The following is a 25776-nucleotide window of genomic DNA, read 5'->3' as shown; positions in this document are numbered from 1 at the left end:
GCACGCACACACACACACACACACACACACACACACACACACACACACACACACACACACACACACGCATGGTGTGGGCGCAGTGATTTCTCAACTGGCACACACACGTGTTTCCCTGCGAATCCTCTGGTGCAGTTGAACTGTACCACACTCACTCACTCACTCACCTTTGTGCCAGCGTTAACAAGTGACCTCACCCCGATCTCAAATGCCATCCAGTGAAATAGTCATTTCTCACCTCGCCGTGCCCTCGCTCCTCTTTCCCTGACGTCCGCTCCATGAAGTAGCTCAGCAAACAGAAGTCATTCATTACATGAGTTCCAGCTTCATGTTGTTTTTATTGTTATATTTCTCTTTTGTGCCTCTGATGATGATCAAAAAGATTCTATGTTCTTGGTATCAACACTGAGAGGCCGACCAGGAAAAGTGGACATTCACCCCATAAAAACCCTTCAGGGCTTGTGGAGCAGTTCAGGTTCATTCTGTGGAAATGAGCTACTGGAGGGGTATTTAATAACTGTTTTATTACCTAACCCTGAAAACGTTGCTCGACACTGAAGGTGATTATGTCACAGCCTCTTCTACTCTGACGCTGGCTCAGCTTTACAGATTTAAACCCCTTTATATTTCCTTTCATTAAAGTCCAATTTCTTGTTGATCCTTTTCATTCTATGGGTCCAGAAATGCAGCAGCGTGCCGAGGAGGCCAAGCAAAGGCTGCAAGCAAAGCGTGGATGTAAAGGCAAATTAATAGAAGAAAAAACACCTATGTGTGTGTTCAAGGTTCTGTTTAACTGATTACTCAAACAACTGAGCTGAAGCACCACTAACCAGCATCTAATCTTCTCCAACTGATTAGGGTCCATACATTACTAATGTGTAATGTAATGTGTCATTACTAGTAATGACACATCTGCTCAGTGTAAATCCGACCTTCAGGTGGGATCCATCACTGTTTAAGGAAACACTGCCTCAAAAACACGACCCCAGATGAGTTCAGGGCAAAAAACAAAAACGAGAAGAAAACGAGGACAAGTGATTGCACCACTGGGGTTTTGCAGCGAGGAGATGACAAACATCCAACTTACTGAACTTTCGCGACCATTCGCCTCCGCTCTGATGCTGAGCCAGCGACGCGGGCTTTGATCTGCCTAATAAATCTCACAGTGATTAATGAAACGTCCGGCCATGCGCTGGGAGATTAAGTTAATTATCTTCACTATGACCCACGGTGGAATATTAATCAAGAGCAAGAACCTACAAATGTTGCTCTTGTTAATAACTCCAGCACGCGGTTGAGTCACGGAGAGAAGTGGGTGAGCGGCGCTTCCTCCCGGGGCTTGAATCATGCACGAACAGCAGAAGAAGCAGCGAGAAGATGGGGCGAGGGGAACAATGACACACCATGTATCATCTTACACGTCCCACTGCTGCTCTGACTTAAGCGCAACGATTGAGTAACAACTTACCATAAAACCACTCCTAAGCATTTATAAAGGCAGTGTGTGTGTGTGTGGGGGGGGGGGGGGGGGTGTTCGTGTGTGCAGCTTTTCACATTCGTCCCTCAGCACACACTGACTCAACGTCCCCTATTACTGCGGCCCCTCTGGATCCCTTTAAATAAGATAGATATATTGGCACGGGCATGGAGTTTACTGCATTTATCATGGTTACATTCAGATGAAGTCATTCTCACGTTTTCCCAGCAGCCTGGGAAGAGCAGCGGAGCGTTTCACACGCCCGCTGGAGTTTCCATTATGCTGCTACAAGGGAATCAGTGGTTCTGGTTTGGGCCGAGGGCAGAACAGCATTTGTTATCATCACACGTCTCAATTATCCATCATATTTTATTCAACAATATAACATTTGCTCTTCAGAGTACAATCAATGTATGATGCATGTGACAAAGTACGTTTTAAATAGAGCAGGAAAACATTAAGGCATTTCAATGAAGGAAGGTATGATTAGTGTTTATAACTGTAAGGCACTATGGAGGGACCACTGCTGAAACCACATGAAAGGCTGTTGATGGAGATGGATAACGCTCTACACTTACAGAGTTGTGACAACATGCTGGGTTTTAATGTGGTTTTCAGTGCAGTGTGTCGACAGTGTACACAGTTTCAGCATTAAGCCAGAGCCGACGCGAGGAGCCCCCCCCCCCCCCCCCCCCCCCGGTGTCACGCGTGACAGCGGCGGGGGCAAAGCGCCGTCATTATCAGGCCTGCTTGGTGCCAGTGTGGCTTCTAGACCGGCTTGAAACATAAAAAGGCCGTTCCCACTGGAGGATCACTGTGAGCGGCCAACTGGCCACCGCGCGTTATGAAAAGCACCATTTACTGTACTGTGCGTGTTCCCGACCTCCTGTTATTGCCCCTGTTGGGATGGCATCACAGAAACACAAACAGCGCCCCGAACTCACACAGGCGCAGAACGAGCTCACTCTCACTCTTTCCCTCGCTCTCCCTCTGCGCTTCACACTTTTACATGCACGCATAAACAAAACCAGGCACACACTCGGTCTCCTCTCTGTCACACACATGCACGCACACACGCACACACATACACGCACACACGTGCACACACACGCACACACGTGCACACACACGCACGCACGCACACACGCGCACACACACACACACACACACACACCGATTTGTTACCTATGTACATGACTCAGCTCCTGTGAGTTTACTCTACAAGCACGAAACCTGTTGTCACACAGAGTTTAGCGCTCTCTCAAGTCCCCCTTTACACTTCTGAACTGTTCTGGAAATTCTTACTCATGAGTAAAACTAAACAGGACAACGTTTCTCATCCAAAGCTGTGATTCGCACAGTCTCTAGGTTATTTCTGTATCTCGCAGGTACGCTTATATCGATTATATGGGCTCTTTTCTCTCACTGAAGCACAAAAAGGATACGGTCACTAAACAATAATGATAAATGTCAGCACAGCTGTAAGAAAGAAATCATAACAGGACTCAGATGTGTCCACTAGGCCTCCTTCCCTGACTTCTCTGCTCCCACGAGCAGCATCCGCTTCCAAAAGACGATTCTGCCTTAAACATGCTCAATTCTTTCCATTTTAGGTGATTCTTCCGGACTCTTCGCTTGTCAGTGTTTCAGAGTAAAGACGCCTAGTGGTTCTGTTCTGAGAGGTCTATTGGAGCAGCTGCTGCAGTATACGAGTCTGGGGCAGCCTGCGTTACATGTTGTATGCGTGTGCTCTATGGTAATGTAAGGTATGTCATGCTGTGCTACGCTGCTGTGTTTGTCGGACCACGCGGGGCTGAAGGGAGTGCTTAGAAAGAGTAGGGCCCGACTATGACGGTGAGCCGGAGCAGCGAGCTGGAGCGGTAGTTCATGGTCAGCTGGTGAGTGATCATCTCCAGGTCCACCACGTACTCCCTGGGCCCGGACAGGGGCTTGGTCAGAACCAGCATGGCGCTCACGTTGTTGGAACGCTGCAGAAACAAAAAGCACGTGAGAACTGGCCATTGACCATTGGGATGGGCTGGACTGGTTCTACTGGAGTTTCCAAATTATACTCAACAACATTCAAACAAAATCCATGACACAGGAAATGCAATAGTTGCACTAGCGCTGTTTGGTCCATGGCCTAGAGCTGATCCAAGGAGTGTGGGACGAAGCCTGCTGACTTCAGTCACACCTTAGCTTTCAGTCTAGCACCACCTGGAGGTTGACTTTGTTGGCTTTTAGAAACTACTGAACGGTTTTTAAACATACATTCTTCCCCTCAGGAAAGATAATTAATTAAGTATTAATTTAAAATAATTACTCTGGTTTGAAAATCAATGTAATAACAGCTAAAAAGCTAAACTAAGGTCTTAAACGTTCACACTGTTTAGGCAAAATACAGTATATCTCCAACACGTGGGAACTCGAATGCTGAGCACCGAGCTTCAGTTGCCACATCTTGAAGGTTTTGACTTCGTATTTAATCATATCCTCTTATCACCTGATACACGTTTCGTCTATCGTTTTCCTCCCTGCAAAGAAGGAATGACCGTCGAGCCTCACCCGTAGGAAGAATTCTCCTCCTTCGTTCCCAGCTTTGATCCTGAACGTGTTGTGTGTGTTGGCGTAGATATTGGTGGCCTGAATCTGGAAGATATCCGCTGGCACCGTCCGCTCTGCCTGGATGCTCATGTACTTGTAGACAATTGATGGCGGGAGACCCTGGCACTCGGCCTGAGACCGGCAGATGCAGCGACTGCACACACACAATCATGACAGAGCGGGTGAGGTCACGATAGTAAAACAAGAGAACCGGGGGGTGTTTGCTCACCTTTCAGAGGTCCTGCTGTAAGGGGTCTCGCAGGGGTTTCTGGGATAACAGCGGAAGCCTCCGTAATAGTTCCAGCACATTTCATCATCTTGGCAGTTATGGGTCCCTGTCTCACACTCATTTATGTCTGGTGATTGGCAGATTGTCAGAGAGAGAGAGAGAGGGAGAGCACTTAACGGTCAAAAATAGCTGGACGACAGAACGAGCGCCCCCCGCTTCCAAGATACACACAAACTCTACACGCTCCGTGAAAGCGAACTGCGAAAACACGGGTCGGGAAAGTTCAGCGAGAGGTTTGGGAAAAGGCGCTTTAGGAGGACGACACGAGGGAAGCCCCGGATGCAGCCCCCCCCCTATAAAAAACAACCCCATCACATGCACCCCGGACCACACGGCTATTTCTGGCAGGGTTACGTGGTTTCATGATCCTCTGACCCAACGCTCTCCCTATGGAGCCTGCACCTGATTAAAGCAGATTAATTAAAGAGAAGAGAGGGGGGAGGAGGACGGCCGTACCTTGACACAACCTGTTCCCCTGCAGCTGATATCCCTCCGGACACTCGCAGGAGTAGCTTCCCGCGTTGTTGATACACTGATACTGACACATGTAGCTGGAGAAGCCGCACTCGTCGATATCTGCACACAAACCAACACAGGCCGATGAGCGCGAGGCGCCTCCGACGCCGCCGCTGCACGTGCGAACGCGAGGCTCCACCTTGGCAGGAGGTCGCGTCCGGCGCCAGCTCGTAGCCGTGGTCGCACTGGCAGAGGAAGGAGCCGATCAGGTTGTAGCAGTGGTGCTCGCACGGGCTCTGCGCGTCGCACTCGTTCACGTCTGGAACCAAGAGCAGGCGGCGCGTCGGTTAGTGAGCGACTCGGAGCTTGGCAGCGTTAAAAAGAGAGTCAGGAACAAGCTGTCAGATGGGATCACAAATCTCTGAGGCTGCGGTATTTGGGATAGGAATCAAAGAGAAATAATAAAATGATAAATGCAAACATTCATCACTGTTGTTGCCTTTACTTTGACCTTTGTGGGGAAAACTGAATTACACTTTCTGATCTCCGTGTGCCAATAGCGTCTTTATGGTCTTCTTCTCAGTTTTTCTTCCCTTCTTTCGTCTCATTTGGGCCTGAGGCTGTGCTACTCATCCACAGTCCTGCTTGATTTAACCACGTTCTTTTATTATCAACATTGAATTTCTTGTAAATTATTTACTATAGTTAATCAGAACTATAACAGTGTCTGTGAGCTTTAACAGATTAGCAGCTATAACCCATATTTACCTGCTTGATTCATCTCCCATAAGGACGTCGTACTCAGGTTTTTTCACTACAGGTCAACAAGGACAAAGGGGAAACACTATGCTGAAGCGCAGCACCGCATGTTTCTCATACACATCTCTATCATCACAACACATTTTTCAGCCACTTCCTCTGCTGTGCAGATTTACGCCGCGTGTCAGCCTCATGATAACTGAGAGCCTCCCGGCTTTCAAAGAAGCAGCCCGTGCGTGATTTGTTTCCTTAAAGCCGCGCTCGACCTCAAAATACCTTGATCCCGATAAGGGAGGAATGAGGGAAGCGCGAGAAGCGTTAACACAACACTCATCCTTGGTTTCTGGCTCCGCCACTCACCGACGCAGCTGTGGTTGTTGCTGGCCAGCTTGTGGCCCGCGTTGCATTCGCAGTAGTAGGAGCCCGGCGTGTTGACGCAGCGCTGCGTGCAGTAGTGGGTCAGGGCGCACTCGTCTCTGTCTGCGGGAGAACAGAGGTCAGGAGGAGGTCAGGAGGAGGTCAGGAGGAGGTCAGGAGGAGGGCAACGGGCGGCGCCAGAGCCCGCGATGAGGCGAGGCGCCCGGCGACTCACCCACGCAGCGGTCGCCGCTCCTCTGGAAGCCGGGGAGGCACTGGCAGGTGTAGGAGCCTCTGGTGTTGTAGCACGTCTGCTCGGGCCCGCAGCCGTGTCTACCCGTCGCACATTCATCGACGTCTGCGAGAGGAGCGATGCTGAGCAGTTAACGCGCACGGATGCATGGTGTTTGAGCAAAATGTGTGACACATTATATCGATTCTAGCTCAATTCCAGCTTGTTTATCGTCTAACTTGTGTTTTATGAGTTCTACTTTTACTCTCACACACAAGCACACCAACGCTACGCCCGTAACGAATGCTCTCATCCCCCGTGGGCCCACCAGAAGGCCTCCTGGGTGGTCTGCAGCAGCTCATGGTATTATATGCATCAGTTTAACAGCATGACAGACAGTTATTCTTACACGCAAACACACGCAGTAAAGGAGGGAGTGCTATTACAGCAGGAGGCTCTGACACATGGGCAGCCGACCAGTAGCTGTCAGGTCCAGGAGGCTTACAAAATAAAAGCGCACTTACACCCTGTCTGTTGAATGAGGTGCAGGAGAGTCTGAGCTGTTCCTGCTCAGGTATTCCCCCGACTCTTGGAAAGGATCACATTCTTCCATGAAATGACTCTAATGCCCGAGGGCCTCCACCGTCCAATAGGACGGCTGGAGGGCGCAACGAAACGAAAAAGGCAGACAGGAGCCGAGCTGTCCTCGCTTCTAAAGGGAAGGAAAGCGGAGAGGGGTCACAAGGCGCTCGACTCCACGGCTCCGCGGCGATAAGACCGACTCGGCACAGCAGGAACAAAAGCGGGGCTTATCTGAGAGAGCACCTGAGAGACATCAGGTGCAAACTGCACGGAGGCAGGAATGCACAGGCGATGCCTGACGATAGAATCAGCGTTGTTCAGGAAAATCGACTCTGATGTGGCTTTAAAGGCATCTGGGAAAGTGCACTGACAACCAGAACCAGAACCAAGTAGCTGAAAGTGGCCCACTCACACCAGGCGTTCACGACAGTGCTGTTTAAAAGGCTCAGGTGGGTTAGAAGGCCGGTGTTAGCGTTGGCGCTAAGAATGCAGCATCCACATTCAGCCTCTAACGTCTGCAATCATTAGCTCGCAAAGTTCAACAGGGCGCTGTGTTCAGTAGAAGAAAACCTTTTACCAACTAAATAATTGAATGAATGTGAACAAACAGCGAGCGCGCCAGGAGGTGGGGTCACGGGCCTGTGAATCACAGTCATACCTACTTACCGGAGCTACTTGGTGATTCACTCAGCCTGGAAGTGGCCTGCCTTCTGGCAGAGGAGTCAACACAAGTCTGAGACTCCTGATCCCTCTGGATAAAATGAGCTATGTGTTGATGCAATCGCAATACCGTGAAGCAACCAGGATCAGCGCGGCCATAAATTAAGGAGGACTGAGTCTCTACAGCTACGCTTGGGTGCCATGAGTCGAAAGATGGTAAAAGTCTTCCTGGACGGGAGAGGGGTCACCTCTGATTGCACTCAGCCCATCTGACTCCATCTTAAAAGCCAAAGCTTGTCTATTTCACGTCAAGGCTTGGAAACAGCAGCGTTAAATCAGGTGCTTTTGGAGTCGAAAGGCAGAGATCCGTGGCCGTGTCATGTTCATAGCTTCTCTAAGGCGTAACAACCACTCATTGTTACACAATGCAGTAAGTGCAGGATCGCTTGTAAACAAGGCAGCGACGCTTCCTTTCTGCAAAAAGCCTTTGAGTCATCCTCACTCTGTCAGAGAACGCTCTAAATAAAAGCACATGTGCTGAACGGAGGCCAAGGGTTCATTCACGGGAATATCTTGCGGTAACTGCTACTTTGTCACTAAACCTTGAAGACGCTGCCAAAGCAAAGTTCTACAGAAGTTGACGGCTGCCGCTGAGGGCCAATAACAGCGCGGTCCACACGCAGGCCGGGGCACACGCTCCACGCGGGAAAAAACGCGTTTCACCGGGACGAGTGGAGAAACGCGGGAGAGGCGACTCGCTTGGGCCGAGGTCGGAGGTCGGAGGTTTCCACGTTTATCGGCTGCAACGTCACGGGGAGATAAGGCCGCGCAGCAGAAGAGTGGAAGATGAGGGGAAAGAATGAGGAGAGAGGGCGGAGGCTTTGCTTTAAACAAAAAAGGGCTTTTTAAGATTTGAACTTCGACTTATGGTGGCGCGTGTGTGTGTGTGTGTGTGTGTGTGTGTGTGTGTGTGTGTGTGTGTGTGTGTGTGTGTGTGTGTGTGTGTGTATGATGTCAGAGTGAAAAACTCCTTGCTTTTCAGGGAGATTAATTCTAAATGTCTTGCGGGAGTTGGGGGAGTAATAGGATGGCGGCAGCTCAAAGAATGCGAGTGCGTGTGTACGGATGAATGTGTGTGTGTGTGTGTGTGTGTGTGTGTGTGTGTGTGTGTGTGTGTGTGTGTGTGTGTGTGTGTGTGTCTGCGCGCGCATCGGCTCCGGGAGCGGGAATCCAACATAAAACAGCCTTTTAGTTTGAGGACTTCATGTTTGTGTGACCTGCTCGCTGTGCGATACTGTAACCGTGAAAAGAAACAGGCACTATCCAAACAATGTGTTATTTGCTCCAGATTTACGCTGACATGATAGAGCTTGTTGTAATTATCATTTGGGAACAGTTAGCGTGGTTCTCACTGAACCCCGGCGATGGAAAGCAGGAGCCGTTCCAAAAGGACTTGGAGCCACCCTGCTCTTGGACCGCGTCGATATTTCCCTCTGATTATTGGATAATTCAGTCTTTGGGAAAGCGGAGGGCAAGATGCGCAGTGTTAATAGCGCATTAAATTTCTCAACGTCAAACTCATCAGCGTGTCACACACCGGGCCCCCGAGCGCTCGCTTTCGCTCAGCCTCCAACACCTCAATATGGTTGTTTGTGCATAATTCTCCCTGCAATGCAGTGTGAAATGCAGCCATCGCCGGCTTGAAGACAACCCCGGGACAAATGGGAGCGGCCGTGATTCCTTCTTAAAGCAAGTCCAAACACAAAGCAGATAAGAAATCATCAAAACTCGCACCTTACTGTGGTGTATTCTGTGTGTTTTCACCCCTATTAGGGCACGAATATTTCACCGCTCCGGCTTTTTGCACCACTCCCAACATTCCCCTCTCATCGCACCCATTGTTCACTAGAAACAAGCGCTTTAGTCATGCTGACACTTACTAACTGATTTGTGGGTTTGTTCCACACGCTTCTAAAGGTCGGGCAGAGTCTTGACGTTCCTGAAAATCCGTCCCGTGTGCCAGCTACATTCCCGACCGATAATAATCCTTCCTGTCACTCAGAACATGCCTGCGAAAACGAAGCGAAGGTTCCCGCTATTCAACGCGGGGAGAAAAAATCCATCACGCTGCCCACCTGAGATGTCAGGAGCCCGACGGCGCCTGACATGTGTGTGTGTGTGTGTGTGTGTGTGTGTGTGTGTGTGTGTGTGGAGTGTCCTTCCACCATGAGGTAAACGGAAAGACGGACACGTGTAGGTGCCGCGCGTCGGAGGAGGAAGCAGCTGGCCGCTGCACAGGCGCCGACCTCATAATAACGACAACAACGCTCACCCGACGCGGGGAAGGCACGGAAACGCTGCCCCCCCCCCCCACCACCATCACCACCACCGCCCCACTGAGGCGACGTCTGGGAGGAGCCGGCAGCAGACAAAGGTCCAAAGCAGGGACCATCTGCGGGATGGGTGGGTTTATGATAAGTCCTCCTGGGCAGAGCTGGGGTCAGTGAAACATTCAAACCCAACTACACATCAGAAGAGCACAGTTTATTAAATCCACTAGGTAAATATGAGCTGACTTGATTCCTTAGTCCTGGGTTTAGGACATGATCTATATTGGATTTTCGGAGGCAGGTGCTTTTTTAAATGTTTGGTAATGGCGCCTGCTAATTTTCCTTTCTCATCATTTTTAAACCTAAAAACAACTCCAGCAAATATTTAATAAGCCTGAATTACCCGTGTTTATTTAAGAATTTAGATAAAGGCTATTTTAGTTAAGAAATTAAACTTGTCAATGCTCTCTGGTGGACAAGGTATGTAATGGCAACATTGTCTCAACATGGTTACAAGTGTATTTTTGACACTTTTACTTGAGGTAATGCAGCCGCTCATGTATCAGTTCTAAGCTACAGTATTTTACCTAGATAACAATGTGTGGCTGGTTATAACTGAGTGCTAAATATTCCTTATGGCACCTAAATCTCTCGAGCACGTTTGCACTAGGACGCTGACATCATCTTCAGCGGTTCAGCGTGGAGCAGGTTCACCTTCTCTTCACAGTAAATGGATACTGTTACTGTTACAAGTAGCGGCCTTCAAACGGCAGCTATGCAGCCACAGCACGTCACTAACCGCCACTCTACGAAGCTCGAACCGCTGTAAAGCCTCACGGGGCAGGTGCTGCAGCCGAGGCTCCACAGGCAAATCACAGGGCGACGGCGAGTAGATACAGGATCATGCAAATTAGTCCGAGCACAGGTGGAAAACAAGGGCTCAGCCTGTAATTGGGAGGTTCAACGGGCACAAAGGCTTCAGACTGAGTGTGGGTCAGGTTTGCATGGAGCAAAGGCTTTTATGTTTGCCCCAGCTTCCTCCTGTTGAGCAATAAACGCAGGGCAGGGTGCTTGAATTGAACCTCCTGTATCGTGTTCACCTCGATGCTTGGGAGCAACAAACATGAACCAAGATAAGATCTGGAGGAATTTCCTGGTAAACTGTTATCGTGTACCCTTTGTTCTTCAAAATACAAAGTGTGAGGATGAGCCGCAGCGTCGGAACCCTGTTCTTTGCAACCCCTGTGCCCTCTCTCTCTCTCTCTCTCTCTCTCTCTCTCCCTCTCTCTCTCTCTCTCTCTCTTCCCCTCTCTCTCTCCTCCTCACTCTCTCTCTATCTCTGTCTCCCTCCCTCTCTCTCTCTTCCTCACTCTCTCTCTCTTCCTCTCTCTCTCCCTCTCTCGCTCGCTCTCTCTCTCTCCCTCTCTCTCTCTCTCCCTCTGCTTGTTCTTGCCCCGTGCATTCCTGCGCTCCGCACATCGATCCGTGTGTGCTTGTGTGTCAAGGTGCTGACTAATTCCAACCATCACAAACGATGGGAGCAAACGGAAAAAACAACCAGGCGCTGACATTCCAGAGATATTCCTCCCAAGTGCATTGCATCTGTGTGGAAAAATGTTATTGCATGCGCTGAGCCTTGTTCTGAAAAGTACACAAATTCTCTGTCACACAGGGCTTAACAGACTTAGTAACATAACACACGGAGGAACGGCTTGCAACCACTGCAGGTGAAGAGCGTCCAGATGCGGCTGAGACGAGCCAGGCATGCAGCGGCCGACATCACCCCAAGAAGCCAGACAGGTAAACAGAGGTGGCGTGTTCTTTCATGTCCCACGCCGTGCGTGAGTATCTAATTTGGAGATGAAAAAATAAATAGGCAGCAGCTGAAGTATGTAAACTCAAACGCTCTAACGTGACACGTATAATTCTCCTGGGCGGCATTCCACGCCTGAAGTCACAGAAAGTGCCGCTGGGTTAGCGGCTCCGCAGCCGGAGCGCGTGCTCTCGCTTTCATGGGATGACGGGTTCATGTGCGTTCAGCGGGCGGCCGTCCTTTCTGGGACGCGGTGACCTCACCTCTGATGGAAGCGCGAGTCAACAGGCACGCACGGACCCACAACAGGCCGCCTGTAGGCATCTGTCCCAGCAGTAAGCCCGGTGTGTGTGTGTGTGTGTGTGTGTGTGTGTGTGTGTGTGTGTGTGCGTGTGTGCACTTGTTTTTTCTGCAACATGGGGACCTTAAACCATTTTTTTTCCTATCAAGGTGAGGACATTGTGACAACGTGGGGACACTTGGCGGGTGTTCATCAGTCAGAAGGCTATTTTGATGGTCAAGGTGTGATTTTAGGGCTGAGATTGGAATGGAGTTTTGGTTTGGATTAAAGCAATGGTTAGACGTCCGCCTTTACTTGTGATGGTTAGGGTTAGGGTAAGGGGCTAGGGAAGGCACTATGTCAATGGTATGTCCCCACGTGGCTGTAAAAACACACTTGTGTGTTGTGTGTGTGCGTGCAGAGGTCATGGAAATGCGAGGCATCATTAAGCTGTCACACACGCTTCCCCCCGTGTGTCACTACAACAACACACTCCGGGCTCAGACCCCGAGCCAAGGAGCTTTACTCGCATTTGCAAATAATTACCCACAGGGGAGAGAATAGTAAAGCAACGTTTCAAATGAAGCGTGTCAGGGTGAAGTGCATCGTATAATTTGTGGTTTGTTTCACTTTTAATCGGCACAAAGAACAGAGCACTCATTCTGCTCCTCAACAGTATAAGTTGTGTTTTAGAAAAGTGGCTTGACTTTATGCAGAGCGTTTACCTGATCTCTCTGCTATTTGCCACACACTCAGCAGTAAATCACCAAAACAGCTCAGCAGCAGCACAAGCCGTGATTCTGGTGCAACCTGACTGTAATCATGGCTCCAGCTCTCCTGTGGTTATTTGGTCAGTGTCAGCCCTCCATCCCTCCCCTCGGTCCCACCAGACTCAGCACTAGAGGTTTCCTCTTGATGAGTTAGCAGGGAATAAGCTAAGGTCGGCGCGATTCGATACGCTGAGGTTCACCCCATTACAACTTAATGGGAGTTTCATCTAGCAAAACCCGATAAGTCCAAGAACAACTGGGCCATTGTCACAAGGTGAAGGCAGCGAAGGAGGAACCAGAGCCTGATGTAAACAAAGATTATTCCACCTACCAGCAGAAATGTAAACCTGCGTAAGACAACAGCCTACCTTTGTTTAGCCAGCGAGTGAATAGGTATCACACGCACGCCAGTTTGCTTATGTGGTTACTTCAGCTGATACGCTGCCATGTTTTACACTCTCGTAAAAGCTAATTGGGTTCCAATTCAGAGAAACCCATAAAGCGCCGCGCACATATCGCTGCCCCAGGTGCAAAATCAAATTTGCTACTTTCCCTGCAGCGACGCGACCACAAGCAGCGCGAGCAGCAGCGGCTCCGAACCGCAGTGTGGACGCTGAATGCACACCACACAGCTAACGGCCACCACCAGCCTCCCTTAAAACAGCCGCGCAGAGCGAGACAGATGGCGACTTAAAAGCAGCAGGAGGCTGGGGTCTCCCTCAGGTGCACATCTGCGAACATCTGGCGCGAGGGATAGAAAGAGCACCTGTACGTGTGCGAGACAAAGCATGAATCCTTTAAAACCCCTCCCCATTCGAAAGGATCAAAGGGTCCGGCTCAAATACGGGATCACTCGGCGTTCACACCCACATAGTCTGGAGCAGCCCGCAAAATTATAAGCTAGTCATGGCCCATGGAATCTCTGTCGGTGTAAAAGCTGTGAGGGAGCCCTGAGCACAATTTTATAAATCACAGAGAACACCAGAGGACAAAAGAAGAACAATTTCTCCTACGTTTAAAGAGCTACCTATAGTGAGAGCTTTGAAATTTAACATCACAGCGAAGAAAAACAAGAATGCAACACATCTGGTTTCTACACATGGTTCGACTTTCGATAACCATCGGACACGTGCATGAACAATTCACTTTGGAAGTCGGTTTATTCAGACTTTAAACCACTTCCACGTCACTGGCAATTATTTATCAAGTACCTACACACAGTAGCTCTACTCAAGATCAATTCATACACGTTGTTCCAACCAGCAGCATCTAATCAAGTGCAAGAAAAGCACAGCTGATGCATCAACATGTACTTGCTGCAGTACTGAGGCCAGTGTAATAGGATTCCAATCTTCAAGCACATTTTGCAATGGCTAAACAAGACCAAAGGTTAAATACTGTGAAGGAATTTAAAAAACACCCCCTCTGCACGTCTATGTGGTGCTTTATACATTTTCAGGCTTCGCGCTGACAGACTCCAATTCCTCTCAGGAGAAGCTTGTCGACACCACTTTACAAGATAAGAGGAGCCATCGCCGTGTGTCCTCGTAAAGCGGGCGAGAAATGAAAGGCTAGCACTTCACCGCTGCTTAAAGGCTGGAGAGGGGGGGGGGGGTCTTACCTCGGCAGAAGTTCTGCTCGTCTACAGTGAAGCCAGGTGCACAGTGGACGGTCCTGGACAGGGGCAGCCTCCCGGAACCTGAAGCCACCTGAGGCTGGTTTCCCTGGACCGGAGGGGCGGGAGGCACGGGAGGCATGGGAGGCACGGGAGGCACAGCCTCCGACAGCGGCTCCCCCTCTTTATTGACATAGATCACAGCACTCTTGGGGAGGCAGAGGTACCCACCGTAGTGGTTAATACACTGCATCCCTCCTTTACAGGCATCGTCTAGCAAAGCACACTCATCAATGTCTAACACAGGGAGGAGAAGGTCACACATTAGGTTTCAGAATTATTATTATAATAGAAACAAAGCAAGGAATGTGAGATGTGTGTTATTCCTCACCTCTGCACTGCTCTTTGACTCTGTCATACTTATAACCCTCTGTGCACTGTGAAGCACAATAAAAATCTTTTATATAAATAAATATTCTTCTGGATAACAACATGTAATAAAAAAAACATCGTGAACCTTCTTTGTTTAAAAACAAATTGAACACTATTTTGAAACTCTGGTTACGTTAAACCCATCTAGTGATTAAAGTCGCTCACTTACATGCACTGAGTAGGAAATGGGCTCCTCCGGCTCCTGAGAAAGCACATGCGTGAAGACCGCACACAGAAACACGCAGATCCCCAGCATGTCGACCCGAAATCCGAGCAGCGCTGTAACGAAATGGACCGAGCGTGCAAGATCATTTTTGGCTTGAACAAGCCTACACGTTTTAATACCCGTTATTACATCACTGATGGCATTGCTTAACGAGTCCCAACATCTCCCGCTGCTGGCGTGATGTTTATGTTGGCGTCGCTCCAGTGAAATCTGCGACTTCAACTAAGTGAAGTGTTTTTCTGATGTTTTTCTCCAAAGGGATTAGCGCGTAATACGCGTAAAATCGTGCGTAAACATGCCCTTATGTGCCGGAGACACAAGTGATCGACCTAATCGGCCGTGCGGAGCCCAATGTTGGTTCTGGCTCTGCACGACGCGTCCAATCTAACGAGCTCCCCCGTGCTTTTCCTGCCCCTGCTTCGTCCCATCACAAAAGATACGGACACTTGTTACGACTCCCTGGAGCAGGAGCGACTGCACAAACTGCTACTTTAGGGTCTATTGCGCAGCATCCGCACGCTGCTTCCGTTGCGCCGCTTTCATTGTTGTCTGATCGCTGCACCTTCTCATCCCCTGGCGCCTTGACGACGTACCTGTAATTATTACCTGCGGCTCTCCGCTTCTCCGGGCAAATCCGAGCGTATGCGCGAAGCAGCGCGTCTTTTATGGCGCTGTGTGGATGTCAGGCGGCTCCGCAGCACCAGTGATTAACACGCGGTTTGTACAGTATGACATGCTGGGGGGCGGCGTACCGGGCAGGTTGAGCTCTCTCACCGGGGTGCAGCGCGTAAAACTGAAGTGGCTCCCTCTATAGACGTAGAGGTTCAAATTAAAAAGGTCATTAAACCAAAGTATGTGCTGTATTCATATTTCTATCACTCTTATTCTTTAAAAATAAGATAATGTATTGCTTTTATTTACAGTGTCACGCTTCTTGTTTTGTATGTTTTTAACCCTTTTTTCTTTTATTTTCTGACACTATGCTCCGAGAGACATCGGTGCCTGCTTATAAGTACAGTGTGTGTGTGTGTGTGTGTGTGTGTGTGTGTGTGTGTGTGTGTGTGCGCAACAGGTGGTAAAATGAAATCACGTGTTGAAGACCTCCGTCAGCAACCACTACATTAGCCTCCACCGCATTTCATGGTGTTTACAAGATGCCTGCGCCTCAGGAACATCTGCTGGAATTGGCACGGTTTCCTAGAATTCCCACGAGAGAAGACACAGCAAGTGATTGTGCGCTTGTGTGTGTGTGTGCGCTGGTGTACGTGTGCCAGCAGCTTGCTGATATGAGGATACGGAGATGGACTTGGCGCCGCTTCCTTCGATGCCGACCTTCTGACCTTTTCCCAGTGGGTGTGGACGACAACGCCGCAGATAGATTTTGCATGATGTGATCTGCTGTAGGTGAAGAGTCAAATTTATCTTGGCAATAAGCTGATTTGTCTCTTCCAGCACATAAATCTAGTCTTATATGTATGTTTGGATCTCGTAATCAGTACAGTAAGAGTTGAAAGGGTCAAAGACATCAAAACTGTGAATTTAGGCGCTGTTCTTGTCCAGCACTGGTTGACATCTGCTCAAATGACGCCAAACATGGATTACACACAAAAAACAACTCAGCAAAAGGTTTGACCCTTCACTAAAAATTTATTTTGCTTGGCATGCGAGTTATCAGATGCACACAAATGCGGATAAAAAAATAACTTGATTAATCAGAGTCGTTTAGAAACAGTTCATAAAGAGATTAATAGATTCTATCCAGGTCTGATGTAAAGGCGTGAAAACGTTTCCCATTCCTCACTGGAACCAAATGAGACACTTGTGCCTTCAAATCCAGGGAAAGCTGAGGTGGGTGCGTCCCCCTGGGGCACGTTGGGAATAATTCTTCATACTGATGTTAAAAAAAGCACTCACCTACAGCACTAGAGTGAGTTCGAACATCTGTGTGAAAATTTATTATTACTTCCTGACACATTACCTTAAACGACCCAGGTGTCCCATTCGGACAAGCGGGGAGCATAATATATCAGATAGCGCCGATATATATTTAAATGTCAGAGTGACAGATGGGGCCTTAGCTTAACATAAGTACCATTTTGAGTTTCAAACAGCTCTGTGATCATTATTTTCTCATCCCCAGCCTACAGTGATGACTCAGGCACATGAGCATGCACTCACACAAACACACACATGCTAGGAATTGTTTATTTTCACAGTTTAATAGTTCCATACGAAGGTCTAATGCATTGGTGAGAACAAAAAGGGGCCGGTACTGTGTGACGGTTCTTTCGATGCTGAAGGCAGTGCATCAGGTACTGTTGGCTATAGAGCATCAGCCAATCAGTTCCTGATGCAGTATCATCCACATCAGAAAGGTCTTCCTTTATTTCAGGGCAGGGTAGTTTAAAACACATTTGGGTCCTTCTGCAATATCACCTAATGGGAAGACCGACATCAACATAATCCAAGCTCATAAAAACAAGCCATTATTATTCTTTTCATCTTATTATAGTACAATAGCCAATACTGTACAATACTCATCACTGTAAGTCAAGATGGCAGCAGAAGCATCTGGAAAGTGAATTCATGCAAATTCAAAATGGGCATGCATTATGAAAGAGCTGCAAGAGATGAGGCTGCACTTCAAAAGACTGTCGAAAGGAAATTTTTTAAAAAGTGGGGAAGAGGAGAAAGAGCAGACAGCGAGGGTGTCTGTGAAATGTGCTGGTGTAATTGCAGTGACATCTTCATTGAGAGGCCTCCATCTCTTCCCTCCGCGCTCCAAAGGGCGTCGCTGACGCCGGTCGATGGGGAGAGCAGCCGAGGCGCTGTGTTTAGCATAATCCCAGAGGCCATTGTGAGAGCAGCTAGTGAACGACTCACAGTTGCCAGCTGAGATTTCCCCAAAACACAGCAGAACACGGGGAGAAGGGAATGAGACGGGAAAAGCAGAGGCGGAGGAGGGGAGCAGAGGGGAAACCAGGGGGTGGGTGCCAACGCAGGGCTGATGGCGCTAATGAAGAAAGACGCAGACGCACCAAAGGTTACAGTGCATGGAGTCTTTACATGTAGGTGTGGGGTTGGCAGGATGGCTTCAGGGCGATCAGCAGGGTTGTGGTTGTCTGCCATGTGTGTGTGTGCAGCATCAAAGAGGCAGCGTGAGGTGTGTTTCCTTCCAGGTGGACGGCACCTGTTGGCTCACATTCAGGACTGTAATTTGATAATCTTCCCTCCTTTTTCTTCTTTTAACCGATCACCGACTGCTTTGATTCGTAACAGTCATAAAAAGACTAAAGAAAACTGTGAAGTGGGCAAAATGTCTTCCATTGTGCGATGATCAACACCTTAAGCTAGAGTGTGAAATCCTCTTTGATCACCCTATCAGGTATGCAGACGGTTTCGAGCCAGCCCTTGGTAAACAGCTCGGTCTCTGTCCAACCGGCTGCAGAGAACAGTGAGACGGAAAATGACCGAAATAACGATTAAATGAAGCAGGAATGTTGGAAAAACTGCAGAATCTCTCCAGGTGATTGTGAGAATATAAAGCACCATCACAGTTGCCTGCAGAGATTACCCAGTCAGCCCAAAGGACCCCCCCCCACACACACACTTCCTGTTCTGCGGTGGGTACGTGTTCTATCTATCAGACTCAATTGGCAGCAGATGGTTAACACCGATCAGGATCAAGACCAAGCTTTAACCCTACCCCCCCAGGACTCGGAAAAGTCCTGTGTTACCATGACGACGGGCCCACGGCACGTGCCTCCCATTGTTGAGCCGCATCCTCCGGGGTCAGCTGCTTACCCCGTCAGAGGTCAGATGTCCCACAGACCTCTCACTCGGGTCGTCACTCACCAGCCTTCAGCCTCTGACCCCGACAAACACTGAAACAAATTGGAAGACGGGGAGGAGGAGAGAGAATGAGATCACAAAACTATGTATATGTGTAAATGTTGGGGTTCGTGTGTGTGAGGAGATTAGCAGTGTGGTTCTGTAGTGTGTAACGGTGGTGTAGGATCGCTCCGCATGTTACAGTATGTCTCCCTCTTGTGGTGAAAGATGAGGCTGTAGAAGAGTTCACAATGTGAAGGGAAACCGTGGCCCAAAACTGCAGAATGTGGGGCGTCCCCGTGGCCTCAGAGGCTCACACTCAAACCATGTGACCACATTTATTCTACTACTACATTTATGCCTCACCATGCTATGCCCTTTATTTGGGAGCATTTCCTTTTCACGTCTGCACAATGAACTAATATAAAGAAAGAACAAAAGTTTGAACTAGTACAAAAAATATATGATATTTATTTTTATGACCAAGTAATTAGTAATTTAGTAATTTCATAGTGTATTTAAATCCATTATGTAACTAAAAAGACAACTAACCCTTGCACGCAATTAACAAAACAATAGCAGCTATTACATCTGTCCAAATCAAACATTTGCCCACAGATTGGTGAAAAGTCCACCAGAGATGCAATCTTTAACATCGGGCCTGGGTGCGTGTTGGAGTATCCAGGTCATCGAGTTGCAAAGTGTTGCTCGGGCGTTGACAAAAGAAAAATCTTAAGTTTATTAAACGGAACAGGCTGACAGTCCACACTTTGTTAGGCAGTGAATGAACAGAGTGGTTTTGACAGGCCTAACCTCTTAAGCTTCGGATCCCACTGAGCCCGGCACAGCTAGAGCTAAATGCCATCTGTCCCAACATCATGAGCCCCCCCCCCCCCTCCAACCTTTTCCCCCAACAGTTTAGAATAGCAATCATTCAATACTGCTCTTAAAGAGTAACTAAAGACAACTCTACACATGATATTAAAAAGTCCCTAAATTAAAAAGCATCGTTTCATCTTCACTGAAGATGTATTTGCGGAAATTACTTTGAGGCAGTCCATTTCTCTTTGTAAATTATTAGCTGTGATCTGATCTAAATAATTTAGTGTTTAAAGAGTGCACTATGGATTATCTGCACAATGGCTTTCCAGCATTAATGACTTTATAAACATGTGCTATTTATGATTTTTTTTCTGTTTTCTGTCTATATCTGTATCCTGGTCTTAGATAAAGCCCAATACTTACACAGTAAAGCTCACCTTTATAAATTCATTATTAGTTTCTTTAATGAAAAAAATACAAAACTGTGAATAACATATGAGATTATCATTAACACCGCTGCACATTACTGGCCTCACATGCCGACAACCTGTTCAAACTAATTGTTTTCTTCAATTAGTCCCTCACTGTGACTGATGAATGGCTGTTCTAAATTACGTTCTTAACAAACCTATGTTACGCTTTGCTGGCATCCGCATACAGCAGCGAACAATAAAATAATGATATCACCATATGAACTGCAGTCTGTATCCTTTCACAGTGTCGTCTGCTCCGTTAGCTGTCATCTAATGTTAGGAGCAAAACATGACCTTTGTGCCCTGCAGCCAATGTGTGTGCTTCAGCTCTTCATTAAGGCCCTGGACATTCACTGTACAAGCAATTGTCTTCGCCAAACAAAAAGGCTGACGCATTGTATCAGTTGGAGGTAAATTTATCAAAGGAGACCAATACAATGGGGAAAGCTGCTCAAATTATGAAACAGGACGATAAGGGGCTTCCTGGGGAGCCATATTGTACTGTTTGTTGATGGTTCAGCGTGGACTGAATGAAATGTGGTGACATTCGGACAGAAAACAGTGTGTGTGAGTGCATACAGAGAAATGCAGATGTACAGTACATGTATGGTTTGTGGCAAATGGCGCTGCGTGTGGAGTCGGGTGTGGGAGAGCTCCGTGAAAAGATGTGGGGTCGCATTAGAATACAGGAGCCCAAGCTGAGAAGCACAGCCAAGCGCAGACCGCAGAGGTGCACGCTGCCTAAAAACAATTGGGACTGCCCTGAGCTGATGTGACACATGTATGCGTCCCGAGTTTTCTGTTGGAGGATCCCCACTGCAGAGGTCAAAGGCAAAAATGCAGCGGGATGCAGGACGAGGAGCGGCTCCAACGCTATATGTGGAGCAGAAATCTTTTAATTTGGAGGAATGCGAATCGAAAATGCAGCAGCACACGCTGCACCGAGGGTGATTTCATCGAGCATGGATCCATTTACGCCACATCAAATATCATTTATCAGAATTTGATGCCTTTTGTACAGCGACATATGTGGAGACACCGCCTTAGACCCTGTGAACCCCTGATGGACACGTTCAAGATTTTCTGTCAGTAACTGGCAGGTTAATCAATAATAAACCAGTCGATACTTGCTGAATGTTACCTATACTGACCACAACCTGCAGGCAGGAAAAGACTTCATCCAGACGAGAGATTTCATGGGTGTAAATATAAAGCGCCGCCTCTACTTCCTGCTGAATATGGTCCCGGCTGCCATTTAGCCCCTGCACTGCAGACGCAGATGAAATGGGCTGGTGGGACATCAGACTACTGACTGTCCCGACCATATTTACACCCCATCTTAGTTATTGGGGGCATAATTCCACCACACATATTACATCACCACAATAGACACATAAACACACATGCGCGTGGACAACTACAATTATAATTTCATATGCCTCAGTGTGTCAGCCACCAGAGCAATTTTCTGCCGTTTAAATATGAATTTATGTGTCATGTAAATGAGCGGGGAGTCGATTTAGGCCCAGTGGAGGACTGGCCTTTTCCCAGGGAGCATTCTGTTAGGCCCCTGGTCAAGGTCCCTGTCTATCACCTTGATTTAACAGACACAGAGTGAGGCTAGTTAGCCAAAGTTTCTCCTTAAATCTAGATTTGTGCTAAATAGAGTACTTCAGTTAAATACGGAACATCTACAGAATGTTTGCTCCTCTGCTATTAAACTCACTGCTTCAGTCACCAGTGCCGCACTTACGCTAAAGTACTATTTCACATTCGTTCAAAGGACATAGTTTCCGTCCTGAAAATAAAACTCCTGGCATAGCGCTCTAATTAGTGCATGTTTTACAGAGTTAGTTATTGGCTGCTTTATTGGCCGGATCACAACATGGCCAGCAGTAATATGTGACCTTTACAAAGAGCATTTCTTGACACAGTGAACACCGCGTCACTTAAGGAGCCATCAGCAGACTGGGTTCGTACTACATTCATTTAATCACTAAACCCTTTAAAAAAATCTACAATACTGTATATTACCTACTTATATGTGTCCAAAGGGTCCGAAATAGAGTCAAAAGTTGTTACCAACAGGAAAGGATTAATATGTTAAAAGAAGTATGGATGGGGTATAAAGGAGATAAATGTGAAGTGAACCTTTCAGCTGATTAAACTATGTCTGAAAGAAAAACCTTGACTACACGATGGACTTCCTACTCTTATCGTAACAATAACTACTCCACCTGCTGCTTATCACACATGCTCTCCAACTCTCACAAGTGTTGCACAAGGCCCCGAGCCCTAAGCGCACGCTTCCTTGTCTCTTATCCAAAACCCAAGGTCTTTCCACTCATCTGTCAAACACAGATGGCTTTTGCCCACGATGTGGAAGCCAGAGGTACTTTCGATGACATAATTTTTTTAGTTTAACTAAATGTGGGTGCACTTTAAGTTTGCAAAGCAGGTTAAAGCAGAACACGCGGTATAAGAATATACATGATGAGTGATGAAACAAAGATACAGTGAGGACACAGGTGACGGGGAGTTCACCTGGGTGTGTGGTGTAGCCTGAGATCTGTAACAAATGACACAGGTGCATGCAGGGAAACAAGCCACCGAGCTAATAAATGTGTAGTGATGGATTTATAATAATACAACAACTGCTTACAGATCAGAGATCAGTTTACGTTGAGGGGTGCTTATTCTCTGCTGCTATTACAGCGACTGCACGAATCATTATATAAATACGAGGATTAGTTGGGCTGTGAAATGTCGCCTCTCCTCGTAGTTCAGAAACACATGGCGTCGGTCACGGCACAGGGTTAAATGCAGCGTTGCAGGTGAAATGCAGTGCAACTCCAGCCTCCTCCAGGAGAGACTGGAGGGACCGGCACACGAGCAGTGCGGCTCGCGGCGCATTTGTGATTGATGGTCTGTGTCTGTGTAGTAGCTGAGTGAGCAACACGTACATCTCTCTTATTCACGGGCGTAATGGCGTGCGCACGGCCCAGAGCGTGTTCACGCCACAGCCCGCGCGGGGAGCCTCTCTGACAGTGACGTGCATTGGGCCGGTCATGCTAACGGTGTCGGCGGAGGCCCGTACCCTGGGTAATGCGACACCTCGGCGAGGAGCGTGACCTGGCATCTTTGCTTCCTCCTCTCACTGTTAGAGAAAAAAGAAAAAAATAAACAGTAAAAATTTGAATTTATAAAATGTGCACAGCATACAGGTTGTTATTCTTGATAACAATCTCATCAACAATACGGCATAGTGTATGAGCTTATTGCACCGATCCCTGATCCCGCCACGGCTCTGTGTCTGTGGCCAAGACATGTCTGGTCTGGCTCGAGGCCAGACTGGGCTGGTCGCCACCGCGGCCCCGGCAGCCGAGCAGGCAGGCAGGCCTAGCTTAATGCTGACACATCGCTAACATCAGCCAGGGAGAGAAGACCTCTGGGAGATGCTGAAACATCAGCATAGCACCATTTCAGACGTACTAGGAGGGACCCACTTGCTCATCTGCAGCAGAATTGAGGAAATTTCCAAAATAACGTCGTGGGACGCTATTTTTATTAAACTACCCTCTGACGGTTTAATAATTACATGCAAATACGAATACGACGTACGGCCGTACGGTGGCAGAGAACGGTGAGCACACGCGGTAGAGGCCACACCCTTTTAAACCCATGCACGTAACCCGTTCACATAAAGTCGTCCTGGAACAGTTTAGGCTTTTCCGCAGCCTGAAGAAGATCGTTCCTGAAGCTTCTTTTCAGTTTGGTTTTTGTTCGACGCAGCACAGTATTAAAGGTCTAGGCCTCAAGTGACGTGTTGAATAGATTGGTACAAAATTTGAATCAGCAAATAAAATTAAGCTTATATTTACATTAAAACATGGAATCTATTGTCTTTTTGTGATGTTCAGCATAAAAGCGTAAAGCAATCTGATATGTGTAAAGAGAATATGTATTTTCAGAGAAAGAATAAAGAAATATAAACTGGAATTTATTTAAAAAATTACACAAAGGCAAAAAAAGGTAAATAAGCTAAAATAAAACTATTTTTAAACATGTACAGTATACAATGTTAAACACTGACTTCTGCGCTTAGCAAGCCATGCAAATAAAATTGGCAGAAATGAGGGCGTCATTGATAAGCACAGATATAACCAGGAGTGCCACTGATTGATGATGCAAACCTTCTCCCTATAGCCTTGTTTGTGACCTCTGACTTCTCACCCCTCGAGAGGTTAAACTTATTACCCTTTGACTTGTGTGACCTATTCTGTGAAAGGGGCTAGAATGAAGGATGACCACTGCTTTGGTCCTATTGGCCACTTTCTGACCAAACTGTGGCCACAGCGCTGACCATCCAAACCCTAGAGGGATGTGACCCTGGCCCCGCCACACGCCCTGTGTATAATACCATTACCAGGTCAATACAAGCCCGAAAAAAGGGGGAGAACCTGCAGGATGAGTAGAAGAAAAGAAAAGGTACTGGGGAGGCAGATCGTGTGGAAAAACAAATTTTCATGAATGGACCTGGAAGTTATTTGTCAGGTCTGTTTGGACAGAAAGCATGTCAGCTTGATTTCTAAACTTTAAAGTAATGGATTGGACGAATTGGGAAGAGCTCTGACAATACACCTCCTAAAAACTTTGTCACGCTGAAAAACAAGTGATTTTAACAAAAGGGACAGACAACACAAACAAAGCAAACAAATGTTACTGTATGAAAGTGACACTAATGTCTTATTCGTTAAGAAAAGAACCTCTGTTAGACTAATTAGGCTAGAATCGTGTTAGTCATATTATAAAATGTCGCTCCATATCTCAGTTCCTCCTTTTATCACATTCAAAGGGGTGCAGCCTTCTACTGTACCTCCATCTTTAGTGTGAGCAGGGGATGTTGGGTTTGGCGTACCCAACGTTACATATAAGACATGCTTTCTCCTTCTTCCTCACTCAGACACATAGTAGAGCACCCACACACGCCACACGCTGTAGGATTATTAGCCAGCTCTCTATTCTGGTTTAGAGCAGCAATACACGACGCATGAATCGACTTTTTAGGACAAAAAGTTGAGATATGCTGCACATTCATAACTGAATAGAAGCTTTGTATTTGTCTTGCAATTTAAAGAATAGCGTCTGTAACTCCTTTACTTAACTATTATTACTATATTACACAAAAAACCCAATGTTCTGCAATTAACAAGATGCTGCCATGTATTTCCACCACACTTGATCTGACTGAGAGCCTGTACCCAAACATCATGCATACGCATATACAGGGTGTACACGGGGCATACATAATGCGCTTTGTCTCCCTCCACCCTTAAGAGTTAAACGGCAATAAAAAGAATAAAATGGAAGATTAAATAATGCAACAAGACACCAAAGCTGCGACCCCTAAAAAACGAGTTAGTCAGAAGCAACGACAGGATAACAAAATAAAATACGTCTGAGACACATGGCTAATACTCTCTGCTAAAGTTGTCAGACCTGCAGCTTCACTAGAGCTTGTAAACAACCATACGCAAACGCATTCAGTCACACTAGCGCACATGCAGCCTCGCACAAACACACACACGCCAACGGCACAGAGTCACAGATTGCTCCGATACATGAGGGGAGGTAATCTTCGAGCGGAGAAGGGGAAAGCACGAGGCAAACAAAACTGGTGGAAAAAAAAAATCAACATAATTGGCTGAATGGAGGATAAAACTCAGTGAAATAGTACCTCTCAAAGCATCCATGTGCTGAACAGGGTG

The 25776-nt window shown here is 47.5% G+C and overlaps 1 protein-coding gene across 3 annotated transcripts; it reads right to left on the bottom strand.

Annotated features, from left to right (window-relative positions):
• Nucleotides 1-1828: 1828 nt before the first annotated feature.
• efemp1 (EGF containing fibulin extracellular matrix protein 1) lies at nt 1829-25776 on the bottom strand. Of its 3 annotated transcripts, XM_055502502.1 has the most exons (12): nt 25746-25776; nt 23106-23165; nt 14826-14935; nt 14616-14661; nt 14231-14521; nt 6178-6300; nt 5946-6065; nt 5026-5145; nt 4827-4946; nt 4311-4437; nt 4043-4235; nt 1829-3465 (listed from the first exon to the last, which is right to left on the bottom strand). In XM_055502502.1, exons 1-12 carry the CDS (start codon nt 25759-25761, stop codon nt 3304-3306), a joined length of 1488 nt encoding a protein of 495 aa, XP_055358477.1. In that variant the 5' UTR covers nt 25762-25776; the 3' UTR covers nt 1829-3303. The 3 variants fall into 3 exon arrangements, with proteins under 3 accessions (XP_055358477.1, XP_028982792.1, XP_028982791.1); XM_029126959.3 differs by lacking the exons at nt 23106-23165; nt 25746-25776 and adding an exon at nt 15489-15846; XM_029126958.3 differs by lacking the exons at nt 23106-23165; nt 25746-25776 and adding an exon at nt 15476-15845.

This window comes from Betta splendens, chromosome 15 (assembly GCF_900634795.4).
Source record: "Betta splendens chromosome 15, fBetSpl5.4, whole genome shotgun sequence".
NCBI classification, from domain to species: Eukaryota; Metazoa; Chordata; class Actinopteri; order Anabantiformes; family Osphronemidae; genus Betta; species Betta splendens.
This window is presented reverse-complemented; position numbering and strand designations above follow the sequence as displayed.

Coding starts and splice junctions, on each gene's coding strand:
- efemp1 (XM_055502502.1), bottom strand. Junction 14,522..14,615: donor AGTCAAAGAGCAGTGCAGAG/GTGAGGAATAAC, acceptor TCCCTGTGTTAG/ACATTGATGAGTGTGCTTTG. Junction 4,438..4,826: donor GGGGAACAGGTTGTGTCAAG/GTACGGCCGTCC, acceptor GCCAATCACCAG/ACATAAATGAGTGTGAGACA.